The sequence below is a fragment of the Mustela erminea genome, chromosome 6 (genome assembly GCF_009829155.1).
Source record: "Mustela erminea isolate mMusErm1 chromosome 6, mMusErm1.Pri, whole genome shotgun sequence".
Lineage (NCBI taxonomy): Eukaryota > Metazoa > Chordata > Mammalia > Carnivora > Mustelidae > Mustela > Mustela erminea.
In genome coordinates, this window is record NC_045619.1 from 92,581,027 (window position 1) to 92,601,124 (window position 20,098).

The 20,098-nt window shown below is 51.6% G+C and overlaps 1 protein-coding gene across 1 annotated transcript; it reads left to right on the plus strand.

Moving 5' to 3' along the window:
* Positions 1–208: 208 nt before the first annotated feature.
* ERBB3 (erb-b2 receptor tyrosine kinase 3) lies at positions 209–19,177 on the plus strand. Its single transcript, XM_032348591.1, has 28 exons — positions 209–726; positions 4,146–4,297; positions 4,814–5,000; positions 5,654–5,779; positions 6,443–6,508; positions 6,681–6,799; positions 6,905–7,046; positions 7,390–7,503; positions 7,596–7,716; positions 10,373–10,446; positions 10,615–10,705; positions 10,966–11,171; positions 11,384–11,516; positions 11,924–12,014; positions 12,231–12,385; positions 12,784–12,837; positions 13,421–13,562; positions 14,149–14,268; positions 14,399–14,497; positions 14,688–14,873; positions 15,023–15,178; positions 15,427–15,502; positions 15,687–15,833; positions 16,244–16,341; positions 16,434–16,622; positions 16,785–16,856; positions 17,057–17,351; positions 17,532–19,177. The coding sequence occupies exons 1-28, from the start codon at positions 645–647 to the stop codon at positions 18,056–18,058; spliced, it is 4,020 nt and encodes a 1,339-aa protein (XP_032204482.1). The 5' UTR covers positions 209–644; the 3' UTR covers positions 18,059–19,177.
* The last annotated feature ends 921 nt before the right edge of the window (positions 19,178–20,098 follow it).

Here is a 20,098-nt window from a genome sequence, read left to right on the forward strand (position 1 = left end):
GCCTAAGAATGAGGCAAACACCTTTCTCCTCAAACACACACACACACACACACACACACACACACACACACTCACTCACTCACATTCAGAGAGAAAAAAATCCCCCAAGTGACCCAACCGGCTAGGGAAGTTGAGTGATTTGGTTAATGGGCGAGGCCAACTTTCAGGGGGCCGGGCTTTGAAGCGCTCTCTCCACCCACAGTACCTTTTCCCTTTGGAGGCATTTGGGGGCGTTTGGAATCTTGGCCTCCCCTTAGTCCAGCTCCCCAAGAGAAATTAGGGCGAGACCCATGCCCGATGTGCGTGGCTCTCGTGGACCCGCACTAGCGCGTGGGGTGCGCTCGGGGCTGGCGGTCCGCGGCTCTAGCCTTCTCCACGCCGGCCTCGCGCCGGAGGGGGCGCGGCCGTGAGTCACCCCCTCCCCCTGCGCTCCCTCCTTCGCCCTCTCAGACATACACCCCTCCCCTGCTATCCCGCCCCGGACTCTGGCTCCGGCTCCGATTGCAGTTTGCAACCTCCTCTGCCGCCGCTACCAAGTCACTGGCGGTTCAGGTGGCTCCGCTTCGATGTCCTAGTCCCCCCCCCCCCCCCCCGCGCCGCCCGGGCTGGATTCGGCGGGGCCGCCTTCACCCTCCGCTGGAGTCATGAGGGTGAACGCGGCTCTGCAGGTGCTGGGCTTTCTTCTCAACCTGGCCCAGGGCTCCGACGTGGGCAACTCTCAGGCAGGTAAGCCGCGCGGGAGCAGCGACCGTCTCGGAAACTGGGATCCCTAACCCAGTGCGCGGAATCCTGGAGCGCAGGGGGCAGGAGCTGGGGCGGTGCGAGGTTGGGGTGCCGACCCTGTGTCTGCTGGGACCACCTAGGCAGGGACCGTCAGCTTCGGGTTCTCGGCGCGGTCCGGGCGGGGTCGGGATTCCTGACATACCCCCCACCCCCCAACACACACACACACATACACACACCCCACCCTCCGGAGCGCGTCGCCGGCCTTCTAATTTGTCTTTCTCGGGCGGGGATGGGGGGTGGCTGACGCCGAGACAGGTCACACTTCCGAGGGACTCTGTAGGGAGGGGAGCTGCGACCTCCTTCTGTAAACGTGAGGAGATGATCGGAGGTGGAGGTCTTGGAGAAAGGGGGGGGGGTCTCTGTTTGTTCCCCAGCCCCATCCCTCGGCTTTCAGCACCTCTAGTTTCGTTGTTTTGCCGACAGGGCGGAGCTATGGAAGGGTTGGGGGGGTTGTTGTTCTCAACGTTTGGAAAAACAAGAATGGCACCTCCTCTTCCGTGAGTGGGCCTGCCCTGGGAAGGGCTGAGTCTAACCAAAGGGCCAAGTCCAGGTGACATCAGGGTGAGAGGCCACTCAGAGGCTGACCTCCCTCTTTTCCTGAGGATAATAAAGCTGCTGGTCCCCAACTTGATCAAACTCTCTTTGTCAAGACCCAGACTGATTCAGTTGATATTTATTGAGCATCTACTATGTACAAGGCCCTGGGTCAGGAGCTGTAGGGTCAAGGACTTCCAGCCTCTGCTTCTCAGTTTGTCTTTTCCCTCCCCAACCTGAGACCAGCAGGGCATCACTCCCACCTTCTGAACTTCCTGTATCCTGGGAGTCCTTCCTAAACTCAGCTTCTCCTCCACCTACATTATTTATTGTCGGATATTGCTGGTCTGTTTCTCCAACTCTCATACCGTCAGAGCCCACCCCCTTGGGTGTCTCTGGGAGTCTGGACACCTGAGGGTGCTGGTGCTGCTCACACTGGAGATATCCTGTTGCTCTCTTCCCCTCCCCCAGACCTCAGCTTGGGGTTTGGCACAGCCAGGGCCTCTTCCCCAGAGTGGGAGTGGGAGAAACACCTGTGCTTCCCCCACAGTTGCTGGGCCTAAATTTAGACCTGGGATCTTGAATGTAAAACTCCCAGCTGGTGGAGGGCGGAGGGGTCTGGGGACTGGAGTGGGAGGGACCAAATAGAATGACTGCATCATGGTCCCATCCAGACCCTTGGAATCTTCAACGAGGAACCCAGGAGTCCCAGATCTTGGCCACCTTCCCTGAGGGAGACAGGAGGCAGGCTTGGTTGGGTTTCTTTACCCTTTATCTGGATCGTGCAGCCTCTGGGCATCCGGCCCTGTCTCAGTCCTTCTATAGTCCCTTTGTCCTGGCTGTGATGGGGGTGGGGGATATTGGAGAGGAGGCCTCTGGTTGAGGAGGGGCTGAGGATTCCTGGTCTGACCCACCCCAGTGCTCTCTACCAAAGGAGTGCCCAGGCCCCTCCCTAGGCCCCTGGTGCCTGGGTACGGGGATCTTTATTACTCCCTTCCCCCAGCCCTCCTCCCCAGGCTGCGTGTTCCTCCTTCGAGGTGGTTTTCATGTTTTTTTCCTGAGCAGGCCCTTTGCTCCCTGTTTGTGTAATATGGACTTTACCCCCAGGGTGGCAGAGAACGGGGACCTCTAACACTGTAGCCTCCCAGACACAGACAAGAGTCTGCACAAACACATAAAGGCAGGTGGGATGGAGGGGGCCACCTGAAATAACTTCCTTATAAGGAAACCCAAGGACAGAACCAGTATAGATTTCTGGGCCAGTGGGGGAGCTGGGTACACGCTTGTCTGTGTGTGTGTGTGTTGCAGATGCACGTACACACACACACCCCACTTTTCTGTGTAGAAATCTTGGCTCCTACCTTATCTGGGGAGGATTGGCGCCTTGTTTTGGAAGAGAGGGTGTCCTGCCAAGAAGGGGTTTAGGGTGGGGCTGTTCCCTAAATGACTAACCTTCCTAGTTTCTCTCCTTTCACCCCAAGGACCCTAGAGTTCCCAGGCTCCTCTGGGAGCTCCCAGTCCCTGCACCCGTCTGCTAGGTCTAGCCCACCCCCCTTCCTTTCCATTGTGGGGAGCGATAGGGAATGGGAGGCCTCAAAGGTCTAGTGGTCAGACTAGGGGTATGCCTAGGAGGAGGGGCTGGGGCCTCACTAATGTCCCTTCCTCCATTCCCACTCCCGCCCCCTACTAAACCACCAGCGCCTCAGGGAAGGGTGGTTGGAACAGGTGGTTTCTACCCCCACCCTCCCCACAGTCTTTCCCAGAGCCAGAGGAAAGAGACAGGCCTAGGGCTTCAGGGTCCAAGATTTCCCATACCCTCTCTATCCTCCATACTTACAAGGCAAGTGAACTCCCAAGACTGGCATGCCTCATGAGGATTGCCATATTGGAAAGTTTTTTAATGAATCTTTTGACAGTGAAATTGGGTGGAAGGCTTAGAATGGCGGGTGGGGGGGGTAATCCTCTGCTGTTGCCCTCCAGGCTACTGTGTATTTGCTGGGAAGTGTGATGCTGAGGAGCTGGGGTGTGTTGGGATAGGGGAAGGGAAAAGGGAAGTCAGAGTTTAGGAGGAGGGGATGTGTGGGGTAGGCAACCAGCTCCTTATCTTTCAGCTTTAAAGACAAAGCTCACATTGACCCCCTCTCCCCACCAGAGCTCCCCGCTCTGGTGAGGTCACTTGTCTGAGCCCAGGGCTTGAGGTGGGGGGACGGGTGCTACTGAGGACAGGGTGTCTCGGGACAGGGTGGAGCAGCGCCCCTCTCCTAGATAGAATTGCCTCATTGTGGGCTGAACTGTGGCCCTGGGCACTGCCCCCACCCTCTGCCCCCATCCCACCCTCAGTAGACACAATAGGGGCTGTGTGCTAGCCCCAAAGAGATATTTATTCCAGGACCCAGAGAGAGGCAGGATGGGGGTAGAGAAGTAAGTACCCTGGTCAGAGAGGGGGAAGGGAAGAGGAGGGTAACCAAGCTGGAATCCTTTTCTAACTTCTCTAGGGAGGGAAAGAAAACCCTACATCCTCTTTGATTAACTCCTTAATACCCAAAGTCATACCTGAAAGGGGCACAGAGGAAGCCGTGGTGGAAAAGGGAAACCTTTTCACCTGCCTGTTCAGAGAGATGGTGAGGGGATTCTGAGAGAGGGGGGAGTTCAGGCTCTCAGTCCAACGTAGGCTTTTGTGTCTCTCTCTAGGGGTGACGGTTGGAGGTGGCTGCTTCCTGATCCTGTTGAATGTTACTGTAGGAGGCAACCAAGGGGATGGTTTTGGGGGACCGGGCTGAAAACTTGTGTCCAGCTCTCTGCCATTCTACCTCCACTTTGAGCAGTGTGTCCTGGGACTCTGAATGGGCTGAGTGTGACGGGCGATGCCGAGAACCAGTACCAGACGTTGTACAAGCTGTACGAGAGGTGTGAGGTGGTGATGGGGAACCTTGAGATTGTGCTCACAGGACACAATGCTGACCTCTCCTTCCTGCAGGTTAGAGTCCCTCACTCCCTCCCTCAACCTCTTCCCCCTTAATCCTCCCCATAGAAGGCTCCTTCCCTTCCTCAGGGTTATCCTCTGCTGGAGTTCAGCATTCCTAAAACTCTGCATTTCCAAAGAGCCAAACTTGTGTGTTTATGGGGACCGTGACCTCTGGTCTGGTCAGGGTCGCCAGGGATGCACAGGGGCTAGCGATGAGAAGCAGGCACGGGTAGAATAGTGTTACGCACTGGGAGCCAATGGAAAGAGGCACCTAGGAAGGCGAGGAAGGGACCAAGCGAGGACCCTCCTGGCATGAGGAGCTCTGAAAAGTAAAGGGTAGGAGATTAGAATTCCTGTCACTTCTGCCACCTGTCTTCCTTGGCAGAAGAGACACGGCAGTGTGACACCAACTCCTCCCTACTTGGAGTAGGAATTAGAAAGAATTAGAGGGGTTGGGGATTCCCTAATGAGGGGATCGAGCCTTTTGCCCTGTTTTCCCTCCTACTGACCTGATCTGTTCCATCACAGTGGATCCGAGAAGTGACCGGCTATGTCCTCGTGGCCATGAACGAGTTCTCTACGCTGCCACTGCCCAACCTCCGGGTGGTGCGGGGGACTCAGGTGTACGATGGGAAGTTTGCCATCTTTGTCATGTTGAACTATAACACCAACTCCAGCCATGCCCTGCGCCAGCTCCGCTTTACTCAGCTCACTGGTCAGTTCCTGACGATTCCTTCCAGTCTTGCCCCTCAAGCAACCTGCAGACAGGTCTCTCCGTGATGATAACCCAAGACTGCCCATTAAGTGCCCCCTTCGTGGGGCCCGCTGTGCTCTAAAGGTCCACTACTCCCCACGAGGAGGGTCCCCATGTCCCGCGGGGCTGGAGTTAGCTAGATCTATTACCCACTCCTCTACCTTTAAAACACAGCATACTTTGATGTCCCTTCTTCCCTTGGGAAGGGGAGTCCTATCTCCTCCCCCTCACAATTCCCCACAGGCTGGGGGGAATATCGGGTTTAATACCACAGGGCTACCTTTTACTTCTCCCTGTGCCAGTCAGTTGGAAAACACACAGGTAGGGCGGAGGAAGGAGGCGATTGAGTCAGGGATCTTCTCTCTTTCTTTCCCTTCCCCTCCCCCACTGGCTAAACCGGATCTGGACAGGTGTCTGAGGAGGCAGGAGTTTCTTTTGGCCTGGCTCCTCTACCTCACAAGGCAAGCCTTCTCTGCAGTGTAGATTTAATTAGACATACTTGTCTGCCCCATCTCCCCTTCTCCTGAGGCTTGGGTGGCCTTTTGGGTTGGTGGGGGAGGGAAGAGGAGGTCTGCTGTAGCCCTTATCCCTGTCCCTTCTCTTCCCCACCTCAGAGATTCTGTCAGGGGGCGTTTATATTGAGAAGAACGATAAACTTTGTCACATGGACACAATCGACTGGAGGGACATCGTGAGGGACCGAGGTGCAGAGATAGTGGTGAAGGACAATGGCAGGAACTGTGAGTGACCATGATCAAAACTGCTCCCCTACCCCCACCAAATAGAGTGACCTCTTTCCAGTCATCATTATATCCCTAATGTGAACCCACCTCTCCACTGGGAAAAAAAAAAAAAAAAAAAAAACACCTCAGGCCCTAGACCCAAGGAGCCTGCCAGGAGAGAGCAGGCCAGTCTCCTAGAATCCAAATTCCCGAAGCATTATGTGAAAAAGAGGAGCAAAAGATCTCTGTATACTAGGTGGGGAAGCCAGATCTTTGGACTCCACATCCACATCTCTTTCCATTACAACATTCTCTCTTCTCCTTGAAACCTACCTCTCCCTGATCACAGTCTGCTGGTCCTGGTCCACTCACACACACGTATTCCTACTGGGTTCGGTTTGGAAGGAGTCACCAAGTTCCTGGGCTGGGACTGGAGCTGAGCTTGGCAGTTGCCCGGGACCCTCCCATTCAGCTGCCCTGTGGGTGGTGCGGAGGTGTGGTTCCGCCCCTTGTTGACCCATTCGCTGGAGCCCAGCCCTGCTCTGCAAGGGGAAGGAGGGACACTGCCCTAGCTCTTTGCTTCGTAGGACTGGGGTGCCTGTGTGCTGACATCATACCCTGTTGATTCAAGCAGGCCTTTCTTAGCCCTGACAGCCCTTTGTTGGTTTCTTTCCCAACCAGGTCCCCCATGTCATGAGGCCTGCAAGGGGCGATGCTGGGGTCCTAGACCAGAGGATTGCCAGACATGTGAGTTTCCTCCCCTCCAAAAACTTCAAGCTCCTCCACTTTCCTATCCCTACCCACCCCGACCTGTGTCAACATTGTGGGAAGGGACAAGCCTAGAAGGCAAGAAGTTGAGCAGTGGCCTCAGAATACAATCTTAAGAGCCCTCGCTGCCATGCTTTCTGTCTTTCTGTAGTGACCAAGACCATCTGTGCCCCTCAATGTAATGGTCACTGCTTTGGGCCCAACCCCAACCAGTGCTGCCATGATGAGTGCGCAGGCGGCTGCTCAGGCCCTCAGGACACAGACTGCTTTGTATGTACCACCATTCGCCTGGATTCAGAAATGGGGATGTGGGCTTTGGGGAGGAAGGAGGGATACACACATAACGTGAATTTTATGAATCTCCTATGTCCTTAGGCCTGTCGACTCTTCAATGACAGTGGGGCCTGTGTGCGCCAGTGTCCACAGCCTCTAGTCTACAACAAGCTTACTTTCCAGCTGGAACCCAACCCCCACACTAAGTATCAGTACGGAGGAGTTTGTGTGGCCAGCTGTCCCCGTAAGTGCCTAAGAAGAGGAACAGGGGTTGTAGAACCAGGATTTTAGGAGGTAAAGAGGATCAAGTTGGGTGGGAAATCAGGCTGTTGGTTGTGATCCTCTAATCACTTCCAATTAATGATTCCTGTGTCCTACTCCCTGTCTACTTCCCCAAGATTTTTAGCCATGGCTCCTAGTTCTGCAACAAAGCGCAAAGGGCCTTTCTCATCAGTAGGACAGTGCTTAAGGAACCCCGGGTAGTGGATTGGGACAAACCCAGCACAGTGTAGGAGGGAGCAAGGTTTAGCCGGTCATTGGCAGTGTTTCTCCTCCCGCATCTCTAACGGTGCCCTCCTCTTTCCTAGATAACTTTGTAGTGGATCAAACTTCTTGTGTCCGGGCCTGTCCTCCTGACAAAATGGAAGTAGATAAAAATGGACTCAAAATATGTGAACCTTGTGGGGGGCTCTGCCCCAAAGGTGAGTAGGAGATGGTGAGGAGGTGGTGAAGAGACCTCCTTTCCCCAGAGACCAAGCAGGCCCCACCCACTGAGCCTCTTTTGTGTTTACAGCCTGCGAAGGGACAGGCTCTGGGAGCCGCTTCCAGACTGTGGACTCTAGCAACATTGATGGATTTGTGAACTGCACCAAGATCCTGGGCAACCTGGACTTTCTTATCACTGGCCTCAATGGGTTAGAGATTCTGCTTCCCCTCTCTAAGCCCCTACTCCAGCCATCGCCTCACAGTTCATTGCATTTGGCTCAACCCTTCATATGGGCAGCTGATGAGGAATATAAATCTTATCATAAATAGAAATCGAGCCCTATTCTGCTCTGTGCTTGAGATTCTCTCCCTCCCCCTCTGCTCCTCCCCCTGCTTTCTTTCTCTCTCTCAACATTAATAAATAAAAATCTTCTTTTAAAAAAATAAAAGATCAGAGTGCCTGGGTGGCTCAGTGGGTTAAAGTCTCTGCCTTCAGCTCAGGTCATGATCCCAGGGTTCTGGGATCAAGCCCTAGCATCGGGCTCTCTGCTCAGCAGGGAGCCTGCTTCCTCCACTCTCTCTGCCTGCCTCTTTGCCTACTTGTGATCTCTGTCAAATAACTTTAAAAAAAAGTAAATGAATAAAAGAGGGACGCCTGGATGGCTCAGTTAATTAAGCGGCTGCCTTTGGCTTTGGTCATGGTCCCAGGGTCCTCAGATGAGTCCTGCATGGGACTCCCTGCTTGGTGGAGAACCTGCTTCTCCCTGTGCCCGCCACTCCCCCTGCTTGTGTGCTCTCTCTCTCTGACAAATAAAGTCTTTAAATAAATAAATAAATAAATGGAATATAAATCATAGTTTTAGAGGACACACAGTTCCTGACCATACCTAAGTCTGTTTCCCACCCAGGGCTTGAATCCCTCAGAGACATCCCTAAGCAATCTGATACCATCTAGCTAAGTGACAGGAGACAAGGGCATTGTGTCCTCCTCCTCCTCTTTTTTGTTTTTTCTTCTTCTTTTTTTTTTTTTTTAAAGATTTTACTTACGCTATTTATTTGTTTATTTTAGAGAGAGAGAGCAGGAAGTGGGGGAGTGAGGGCGAGAGGGAGAGAGAATCCCAAGCAGGTTCCATGCCAGGCATACAGGTTCGTTCAGAGCCTGATTCATGACCTTGTAGTCATGATCTGAGCCGAAATCAAAAGTCTGATGCCTAATGGACTGAGCCACCCAGGTACCCCTTAAGATTTTATCTTTATGGGGGTGCCTGAGTGGCTCAGTGGGTTAAAGCCTCTGCCTTCGGCTCAGGTCATGATCCCAGGGTCCTGGGATCGAGCCCCGCATCAGGCTCTCTGCTCAGCGGAGAGCCTGCCTCCTCTTTCTCTGCCTGCCTGTCTGCCTACTTGTGATCTCTGTCAAATAAATAAATAAAATCCTTAAAAAAAAAAAAAAAAGATTTTATCTTTATGTAATCTCTTCACCCAACGTGGAGCTTGAACTCACAACCCTGAGACCAAGAATCATGTGCTCCACCAACTGAACCAGCCAGGTGCCCCTACCTGAATCAAAAAAAATTTTTTAAAGACTTTATTTATTTATTAATTAGAGAGAGAGTGAGAAAAAGTGCACATGGGGGTCAGGGGAGAAGCAGATGGGGAAGGAGGAAGAGGTGAGCACAGACCTGACCTGGGGCTTGATCCCTTGACACTGGGATCATGATCCCAGCTGAAACCAAGAGTTGGATGCCCAACTGACTGAGCCACCCAGGTGCCCCCAAATCAATTTTTTTTAAAGATTTTATTCATTTATTCGACAGAGAGGGAACACAAGCAGGAGGAGTGGGAGAGGGAGAAGCAGGCTCCCCACTGAGCAAGGAGCCTGATGTGGGTCTCGATCCTAGGACCTTGGGATCATGAGCTGGGCCAAAGGCAGACACTTCTAAAGACTGAGCCACCCAGGCGCCCCTCTAAATTTTTAATGAGAGTTGCCACTTGATGATTTTCTTTTTTTCTTTGTTTTTTTTTAAGATTTTATTTATTTATTTGACAGAGAGAAATCACAAGTAGATGGAGAGGCAGGCAGAGAGAGAGAGAGAGAGGGAGGGAGGCAGGCTCCCTGCCGAACAGAGAGCCCAATGCGGGGCTTGATCTCAGGACCCTGAGATCATGACCTGAGCCGAAGGCAGCGGCCCATCCCACTGAGCAACCCAGGCGTCCCGCCACTTGATGATTTTCTAATTCCGTTATTCCTTATTCCTTCTGCATTTATTTGTTGGCATTTTAGTGTTAGGAAGTCTTTCCTTCCCATTGATTGATTGAGAACTATTTCATTCAGTCCTTTATAATCTTTTATAGTCATTATTTTGGTGTTCGGCTGTCTCTGATCTGGTCACTGGGGGCTTCTTCAAGCTGGATCCTGTGTTCTTAGGGCTTGTACCCTTCATTCTCTGACCACTTCCTTACTTTTTTGCATCAGCTGCTGTAAACACATGTTACATTTCTCCTGCCCTAGCCATTTCTCCAAGGAGCCCTGTTTCCTTTTAGTGGAGAATGGTATTTAGAAACTAGGTTCTGGGGGTGCCTGGTTGGCTCAGTGGGTTAAAGCTTCTGCCTTTGGCTCAGGTCATGATCCCAGGGTCCTGGGATCGAGCCCTGAGTTGGGCTCTCTGCTCATCGGGGAGAGAGCTGCTTCCTCCTCTTTCTCTGCCTGCTTCTCTGCCCACTTGTGATCTCTGTCTGTCAAATAAATAAATAAATCTTTAAAAAAAGGAAAGAAAAAAAATAGAAACTGGGTTCTGAGGCTAAGCATGCTTGTTGCTACTGGGTTCTACCTCTACCTTGTTGACCGGTTTTTACTGTTCTCTCCAGAGACCCCTGGCACAAGATCCCTGCCCTGGACCCTGAGAAGCTCAATGTCTTCCGGACAGTACGGGAGATCACAGGTGAGTAGGGGGAGAGGTTTCCCTTCCTGGAAGAGGTGAACCACTGGCACATATTATTATCTAGCTACTTACAAAATCATGTACCCAGTAAGAGGGGAGGGACTGATAGAACTTGAAAAAGCAAGGGGAGAAGACTCCAGGCTCATGTGCCTCTTTCTAACCCTTCAGGTTACCTGAACATCCAGTCCTGGCCTCCCCACATGCACAACTTCAGTGTCTTTTCCAACCTGACAACCATCGGGGGCAGAAGCCTATACAAGTGAGTAGTAAGGAGTGTGGCGGTGGTAGCATGAACCCAGGCAACGAACCTTGTTTCTTACGCAGCCTTGAGAAAAATCCAGGCATTGTCTCACACAACACGCCCAAAGGGTCTGAGAGTTTGAAGGGGAAAAGGCGGAAGGAAGGGGAATTACTCTTCCTGGTCTGCCTGATCCAGAGAAATGTGTTGAATGAAAATGAATCCATTGCGTGGTCATTTTTCCCAGTATAATCTCCCTTATCCTGTCGTCTTGTTCTCAGCCGGGGTTTCTCTTTGTTAATCATGAAGAACTTGAATATAACATCTTTGGGCCTCCGATCTTTGAAAGAAATTAGTGCCGGGCGTGTCTACATAAGTGCCAACAGGCAGCTCTGCTACCACCATTCTCTGAACTGGACCAGGCTTCTTCGGGGGCCTCCTGAAGAGAGACTAGACATCAAGCATAATCGGCCCCGCAGAGACTGTGGTGAGGGGAAGGGCCCCTGGGGTGGTGGGGAGAAGGAAGTCAGGGAGGAGAGCGAAAGTGTAGAGACTTCTCAGGCCTGGAAGCAGGAATAGGGATTTGGGGGGAGTGGGTAGAGCCAAGGAAAGGGGAGTGTTAGGCTGGAGGCATTTATGAGGAATAGTTCAGAAGAGGGCATGTGAAGAGACCCCTCCTAACTCACCCCTTCTTTCCAGTGGCCGAGGGCAAAGTGTGTGATCCCCTGTGCTCCTCTGGAGGATGCTGGGGCCCAGGTCCTGGTCAGTGCCTCTCCTGTCGAAACTACAGCCGAGGAGGTGTCTGTGTGACCCACTGCAACTTTCTGAATGGGTAACGCTGAGGGGCGAAAGAGTCCAGCAGGAGTGGGGGGATGGGGCCCTGGGATGGAGCTATTCAGGTGGCACCTGAAAGCCTTTAGTCAACTTCCTTTTTTTTCTTTTCTTTTTAAGATTTATTTATTTATTTTAGAGATGGGTGGGGGAAAGGCAGGGGGAGAGAGAAACCCAGGCAGACCTGAGCCTGACATGGGGCCTGATCTCATGATCTTGAGATCACAACCTGACCTGAAACCAAGAGTTGGACACTTAACTGACTACACCACCCAGGTGCCTCTAGGCAACTTTCTACATGTGTCTTGGTGGGAATGAGTAAGGGGCCGCTGTGGTTAGGGAGCAGGACATAAAGGTCAGGACTTAGAAGTGACCCCTCTCCCTTTGTGCCCCTACCCCCAACTACAGGGAGCCTCGTGAGTTTGCCCATGAGGCTGAATGCTTCTCCTGCCACCTGGAGTGCCGACCCATGGAGGGTACTGCCACATGCAATGGCTCGGTATGGTAGCAGCACCAGGATCTCTAAGGGAAAGAGGGCAAGGGCAACACAAGAATGTCTTGGGATGACATGGCCAAATCACAAGGCCAACATGGGGAGGCCAGACAACACTAGGGTCTGTGGTTGGAGCATCCTAAATGTCTGGGTGGGCCCTGGCTGGGAAGTATGAAATTGACCTTGGGATCCCATTCTTCCCAACCTTCTCTTTCCACCCAGGGTTCTGATGCTTGTGCTCAGTGTGCCCATTTTCGAGATGGGCCCCACTGTGTGAGCAGCTGCCCCAGCGGCATCCTTGGAGCCAAGGGCCCCATCTACAAGTATCCAGATGCTCAGAATGAATGTCGGCCCTGCCATGAGAATTGCACCCAGGGGTCAGTGATGGGATGATAAAGGGAGAGGGGAAGAAACAAAACTAGGCAGGCAAGAAGAGGGTAAAGTGGGGCTGAAAGAAGAAAAGGACTATGATTTAAGAATCACTCCAAGCTGTATCAGGAAGGATTGGAGAAAGGGGATCTCTCAGTAACAGCATAAAATGATACTGGGTTTCGAGAACCTGGAATAACCTCAGCTCAGGGGACTTTCCTTCAAGAGACGGACCCAGGGAGAATTGGAAAGCTAGAGATATGGGGGTCATGTCTCACATGATGGGGCTTCAGGATGGGTTACCATGGTAGGGTCTGAAACAGTGTCCTATGTTGAGGCTGTCAGAATTGTACTTCCCATGAGAGTCTCCCAAGCTCCCATTTAAGGAGATGACTTTCTTCTCCAGGTGCAAGGGACCAGAGCTACAAGACTGTTTAGGTCAAACACTGGCACTAATCAGGTATGATGGGCTTGGAGATTTAGTTAGCTGGGGGTATTTGGGAGAGAAGCTAAGGAGGGGGCAGTTACTTGCTGGGAAGAGAGGAGTCTCTATTCATTGTGGCTTTCTATACACACCACTGTCACTGGACTTGGATACACAAGAATCCAGGCTTCTGGCATTCCCTTCCTTTTATTCTTTTCTTTTCTTTTTTTTTTTTTTTTAAGATTTCTTTTATTTATTTGACAGAGAGAGATCACAAGTAGGCAGAGAGGCAGGCAAAGAGGGGGAAGCAGGCTCCTCGCTGAGCAGAGAGCCCGATGGAGGCTTGATCCCAGGACTCTGAGACCATGACCTGAACCAAAGGCAGAGGCTTAACCCACTGAGCCACCCAGGCACCCCTGGCCTTCCCTTCCTAAAATTAACTTATAGTATCCACAGAAGGTCCAGATTTAGGTTAACCCTTTCAGTGCTCAAGGATATGTGTATATGTGAATGTTAATTTCTTGCCTCAGATCTGTACTATACATTTAATGTAAGCATAGGTGACATTTATAAGGGAGGTGGAGACCCAGGATAATGCTGGACTTCCCCTATCCCACAGCAAAACCCATCTTGCAGTGGGTTTAACAGTGGTAGTAGGATTGGCAGTGATTTTCCTGATCCTTGGAGGCACTTTCCTCTACTGGCGTGGGCGTCGGATTCAGAATAAGAGGGCTATGAGGCGCTACTTGGAACGGGGTGAGGTGAGTGTCTAGTTTACACTTGAAAGGTAACCTGTATACCATTAGTCTTTAAGAGCCTCCACTTTTCCCAGAGATTTGATTCCTTTCTTCAAGGAGGTAATATGGTCCATCAGAAAGAACTCTGGCCAGAGAAATGGGAGAAAATTCATTAATTGCCAACATGACTTTGAAGAAGTTAGCTTTCCTTCTCTGTGCCTCATTTTATGCACATATACAGAAGAAATAATAACATTGATCCTTATAAGATGCTTGTAAGTGTGAAAGGGGATGATGTATGTGAAAGTGCTTTGGAAAGCATAGAGAATGATATAAAAAGTGATAGCATTACCAGCTCTCCCCTCTTCCTCCCATCAAAGAGGAAACCCAGCCCTCTTGATTCTTGATCTCATGAACACAACAGCGTCCTCAGTCCTTAGGGTCTGTTACTCCCCAATATGCCTGCAATGCTTTTTAAGACTAAAGACAGTTCCTCTTGCTCCCCACCCCTTTGGGCCTTGTTGCTCTGGGCATCCACCCATAGGCAGGGGGTTGGAGTGGGACATGGGAATGGACTTCCCTGAGTATTTTCTTCCCTTCTGCTCCTCAGAGCATAGAGCCTCTGGATCCCAGTGAGAAGGCTAACAAAGTCTTGGCCAGAATCTTCAAAGAAACAGAGCTGAGGAAGCTTAAAGTGCTTGGCTCAGGCGTCTTTGGAACCGTGCACAAAGTGAGTGGCCCACAGGAAGTCTGTGGAAGAGGAAGGGAAAGGATCTAGGGTGAAGGAGAGAAAGAGTTGAGGAAAAGGGCTAGCCCCAGGGAGAATGACCTTATGCTGACTCCTGCCCAAAACTTTGCAGGGAGTATGGATACCTGAGGGGGAATCAATCAAGATTCCAGTCTGCATTAAAGTCATTGAGGACAAGAGTGGACGACAAAGTTTTCAAGATGTGACGGATGTAAGTGAGGGAAGAGTATTGTGTATCCCCACTGGGAGAGAGGTCACTATTAGACAGGATTTTGTAGAAGCATGGGCCTGTGTGTTAGCAGATACTGTTAGCCATAATAATGTCCTTGAATGTTGGGATAGGCCTGGTCAGTATACGTGAACCTTTTTGATTCCTGGATGACCCCTCCTATATCTCGTAGCATATGCTGGCCATTGGCAGCCTAGACCATGCCCACATTGTACGGCTGCTGGGACTGTGCCCAGGGTCATCTCTGCAGCTCGTCACTCAGTACTTGCCTCTGGGTTCCCTGCTGGATCACGTGAGACAACACCGTGGAGCGTTGGGGCCCCAGCTGCTGCTCAATTGGGGAGTACAGATTGCCAAGGTGAGAGGAACCTGGAAGAGCTCTATGAACTGCCTGGCTGGTTGCTGGCAGGGAGGTTGAAATTCTGAGAGGTGCCTTCAGGGTTTGGGATGATTCTGGATCTCAAGGATCAATTCCCCCGACCTTAAGAACACTTCCTTCCTCTGTAGGGGATGTACTACCTTGAGGAGCATGGTATGGTGCACAGGAACCTGGCAGCCCGAAATGTGCTACTGAAGTCACCCAGTCAGGTTCAGGTGGCAGATTTTGGGGTGGCTGACTTGCTGCCCCCTGATGATAAGCAACTACTACACAGTGAGGCCAAGGTGAGGTTGCATGAGGGCTGGGTAAGGAGGTGGGGGGGTAGAATGAAGCATGGGAGTAGGGGGCAGTCAGTGGTCTCCTTCAGAGGCAACAGAAGCTGCACGGTAAGTTCAAGGAGAGGAACCTGGAAATACTAGAAATTCAAGTTCAGAAAACAACAAAGAAAAGAAAGATTGAAAACCTGGGGTTTAGAAGTGCTGAGAAAATTTGTGGAAGTCAACTGATGACACTTTTGCCCTTAATTCCCCAGACTCCAATTAAGTGGATGGCCCTGGAGAGTATCCACTTTGGGAAATACACACACCAGAGTGACGTCTGGAGTTATGGTCAGTCCATTTGGATATCCTCCATACCATCATTGGCCCAAATTCTATAGTTGCCTCTTGAGAGGCCCTTCTTAGAGTTTCTAATCCGTCTAGATCCTTGTGTTGGATCAAGTTCTGCTTTCCCTCCATTTTCACGCCCATGTCTACTGTTTCACCATCAACCAGTCATGTCTTCCTATACCAGGAGTGACAGTTTGGGAGCTGATGACCTTTGGGGCAGAACCCTATGCTGGGCTACGACTGGCTGAAGTACCAGACCTGCTAGAGAAGGGGGAGCGACTGGCGCAGCCCCAGATCTGTACCATCGATGTCTACATGGTCATGGTCAAGTGTGAGTTCCCTGCTGATCCCAGCCATTTCCTTCCTGCCTGCCTGCCTGCCTGCCTGCCTGCCTGCCCTTCTTGCCTCCCTCCCTTCCTCCCTCTCTCCCTCCCCTCCTTTTTTCTTTCTTCCTTTTTTTTTTTTTTTTTTAAGATTTACTTACTTGAGAGAGAGAGAGTGCACATGGGCGGAGATGGGGTAGTGGTGAGAGAGGCAGAGGAAGAGACAGTGAGATTCCCAGGCAGACTCTGTACTGAGCAAGGAGCCTGATTCTGGACTTGATTTCATGACCTGAGCTGAAACCAAGAGTCAGGGTTTAACTGACTGCACCACCCAGGTGCCTCCAGCCATTTTCTAGCCGACTTCCCTCCCTACTCCAACTCTCCTCTTATGGCTCTACTTCTTGCATCTTACCCCCAGGTTGGATGATTGATGAGAACATTCGTCCAACCTTTAAAGAACTAGCCAATGAGTTCACCAGGATGGCCCGAGACCCACCACGGTATCTGGTCATAAAGGTGAGCAGTGATTAGGAGTTGTCAAAGAGATCTAGAGGCAACGGGACTTGGCTGGGACTAGGACCCACCTTAACCATCACCTGTCCCTACAGAGAGAGAGTGGGCCTGGAATTCCCCCTGGGGCAGAGCCCCCTGCTCTGACAAACAAGGAACTGGAGGAGGTGGAGCTAGAGCCAGAATTGGAGCTAGACCTGGATTTGGAGGCAGAGGAGGATGGTCTGGCGGCCACACTAGGCTCTGCCCTCAGCCTACCTGTGGGAACACTTAATCGGCCCCGTGGGGTAAGGTGCTTCCCAGCATTTTAAGACTTTCTGCACCCTGCGCCCTCTACCTACCTGCACCCTCATGAACCCTACTGATGCCCAGATTAACTACTTGGAGGTCCCCATGATGAGTAGATTTCTCCCTTAACCTAAACCTTTTCCTCACCTTTTTCATCCTAGAGCCAGAGTCTTTTAAGCCCATCATCTGGATACATGCCTATGAACCAGGGTAATCTTGGGGAGACTTGCCAGGTAAGGTCTGTCTCTTCAAGGGGCTGCTGAGATGCTGGGTGGCAGTGTCTTAGGATCCATAGGGGCAGTGTGGGAGACTGTAGAAATCAGAGGTTTAATCAGTGCCCCACAAAAAAGAAGCATTGAACAACCCAGTCTTCTGAAGAAATACCTCTTCCCTCGTCTCTCTGTAAATCTCTGTGTATTCCTTTTCTCCTTAGGAGTCTGCATTTTGTGGGAGTGGTGAGCGGTGCCCCCGTCCAGCCTCTTTGCACCCAATGCCACGGGGACGCCTGGCATCAGAGTCCTCAGAGGGCCATGTGACAGGCTCTGAGGCTGAGCTCCAGGAGAAGGTGTCAATGTGTAGGAGCCGGAGCCGGAGCCCACGGCCACGTGGAGACAGTGCCTACCATTCCCAGCGCCATAGCCTGCTCACTCCTGTCACCCCACTCTCCCCACCAGGGTTAGAGGAAGAGGATGTCAATGGATATGTCATGCCAGATGCACACCTCAAAGGTGCTAGACTCTTCCTAGAGCTTTCCTCAAATCCTTCTCTGATCCTTTCCCTAGGCTCCTCTTAATCCTTTCATCTTCTCTGATCTTGTTCCCTCCCTTTTCATTTTTTCCTAACTTTCCCAACTCCCCACTGTCGACCACCACATTCTCCACATACCTATCCTCCTTCTCAATCCCTAGGTACTCCCTCCTCCCGGGAAGGTACCCTTTCTTCAGTGGGCCTCAGTTCTGTCCTGGGTACCGAAGAAGAAGATGAAGATGACGAGTATGAGTACATGAACCGGAGGAGAAGGCGCAGTCCAACTCGTCCCCCTAGGCCCAGTTCTCTCGAGGAGCTGGGTTATGAGTACATGGATGTGGGATCAGACCTCAGTGCTTCCCTGGGCAGCACACAGAGTTGCCCACTCAACCCTGTGCCCCTCATGCCTGCTGCTGGCACAACCCCAGATGAGGACTATGAATATATGAATCGGCGACATGGTGGAGGAGCTCCCGGGGGAGATTACGCAGCCATGGGGGCCTGCCCAGCGGCTGAGCAAGGTTATGAAGAGATGAGAGCTTTCCAGGGGCCTGGACACCATGCCCCCCATGTCCACTGTGCTCGCCTCAAAACTCTCCGTAGTTTAGAAGCCACTGACTCCGCTTTTGATAACCCTGATTACTGGCATAGCAGGCTTTTCCCCAAGGCTAATGCTCAGAGAACATAACCTCTGCTCACTGAAGTACTCAGGGAGCATTTGATGGCAGCTATTGCCTCTAAAGGGTACCCCTCTTCCCCCTAGTCCCTCTCTCACAGGTCTTAGCCTTATTTCCCCAGCCCTAGACAATTCCATTCAACCTTTGGAGGCTTTTAAACACTGCAACAAAATTCTTGTGAGATGTAGCCAGCTGTGCACTTTCTTCCCTTTCCCAATCCAGGAAAAGGAGATTTCCCCTATTTTATGTGTGTTTCTAATCCCATTCCTCAGCTTCCTCAGGGAGACTCCCTGGAGATATGAAGGATTACTCCCATGTCCCTTTCTCTCAGACTCTGACTTGTTGAGATTAGGCTTTAAAGTGTGCTTTTTGTTTCCTACCAGACTAGTAAGGAAGGGGAAAGTGGGTTGGGGGGAACGAGGCAGGGGAAAGTAAAATTTTGGCTGATGACTCAGCCCCCTGGAAAGAATGGAAAGCTTCAAATCTTGAGTGAAGAAAGAGGTTGGGCACAGATATTTAGAGTACTATTAATTCTGCACCTACTATGCCAGGCATCATGCTAAAGTTTACCTATGTTATGTCATCTGATGCTTACAACGATTCTGTGAGCTAGTTATTCTCCCATTTCACAAATAAGGAAACTGAGCCTTAAAGAGATTAAGTACATAAAGTGGTGGGTCCTGGATTCAGAATCTCCCATTTGCAGGTTTTCTCCCTGTAAGGTATCAAGGCAAACTGATAAGTCAGAGTCCTTGTCAGGGCATTGTCGTCTTGTTTTTGCACTGAATCAAGTCTAACCCCAACAACCCCAACCTCCTCCTACACCCAGACTTCTCATCTCAGGAAGTAGGGGGAAGGGGATGGTCGGAAGGAAAAAATAACTGGACATTTTTGTGTAAACCATAATCCATATGTGCTGTAAATGATCACTTCTTACCCAAGGGACAGATTCACAAGAGTCCCAAGAGCCACGTTTAGGGTCTGTACTCATCCAGGGAAACTACCAGTTAGGATAGAAAGAGGACCCAGCTTCAGGCCTTTGCTCGGATGGGAAACGGGGTGTCTTGTTATCACTGAAGATTTTTGTTTTGTTTTTATACACACCTGAATAAAAAAATGCCGGTTTTTCAGCTTCCTGTCTGTCAAATATAAGAAAACCTTTAGTGTGTAAAGTCACCCCTTTGCTCCTCAGCAGTGGGTAGCCGCTACCGCATGCTGTTCTGTCTTGTGACCCTTCTATTCTGCACCTTGCAGTTTACTCAGCCCTACTTTTCTTTGTATCTGCTGAAGACAAGCATAGCACACAGTCCTTTTCATTGAAAGCTTTTACTAGGGATCTCTTTACAGGACAACCCACCGGGAATAAGAAAAAAACCCAGAAAACCCACGTTTGCAAAAAAGCCTTATTGATGTGCCTCATGAGGTGGAACACTGAAACTCCCGTATGTTTCAGAACTCTTACTCTTGAAAAAGTCTGTATGAACACTTCCCTTGGTTGCCATCAAAGCCTATTGTTGGAACAACAGTGCCATCTTCAGTGGAGTCTGGCTTCTAGACTGGGAGGCTGTGAACGGATGATCTCTCCGGACTCCGCTGCCCAGTTAGCCCCCGCTTGTTGCACCCTTGGTCTCCTACCACAGCGCTCTTGCCCCTCCCCGACCCCCAACATCAGAGGATGATTGGACCGGCTGAGCCGGTCCCGCCGGCCGCTCTGGGTATCTGGGGAAGGGCGCACCCAGCCTCCGCGCCCTGACTGTAGTCACTCCCCCATCGCCGAGGCTCCACCCTGCGGGGCTGCCTCTACTCTGCTGGCCCCGCCGTAGCTCCGCCCCTTCTCCCTTTAGCCCGCCCCTCCCGATTACGGGTTCTAGCTCAGTTCTCCTGGTGGATGTGGTTTTTCCGGGAGAGACCACGCTTCCCCTCAGGCTCGCCAACGGCTCCGCCTTCCTGCCGGAGCCTGACCCTTCCCAGCGTGCTCGGCGACTCCGGCGTGCGAGGCCCTCGGAGGGCAAGGCCCCAGGGCCTGGCTGAGGGGCGCGAAAGGCGGGGTG

Excerpts from the sequence above, each read along its gene's own strand:
- ERBB3 (XM_032348591.1), top strand. The coding sequence starts at position 645 with ATGAGGGTGAACGCGGCTCTGCAGGTGCTGGGCTTTCTTCTCAACCTG. Across the intron at positions 6,800-6,904 it reads CTCAGGACACAGACTGCTTT|GCCTGTCGACTCTTCAATGA; the intron begins GTATGTACCACC and ends CTATGTCCTTAG. Across the intron at positions 10,706-10,965 it reads GGGGGCAGAAGCCTATACAA|CCGGGGTTTCTCTTTGTTAA; the intron begins GTGAGTAGTAAG and ends TCTTGTTCTCAG.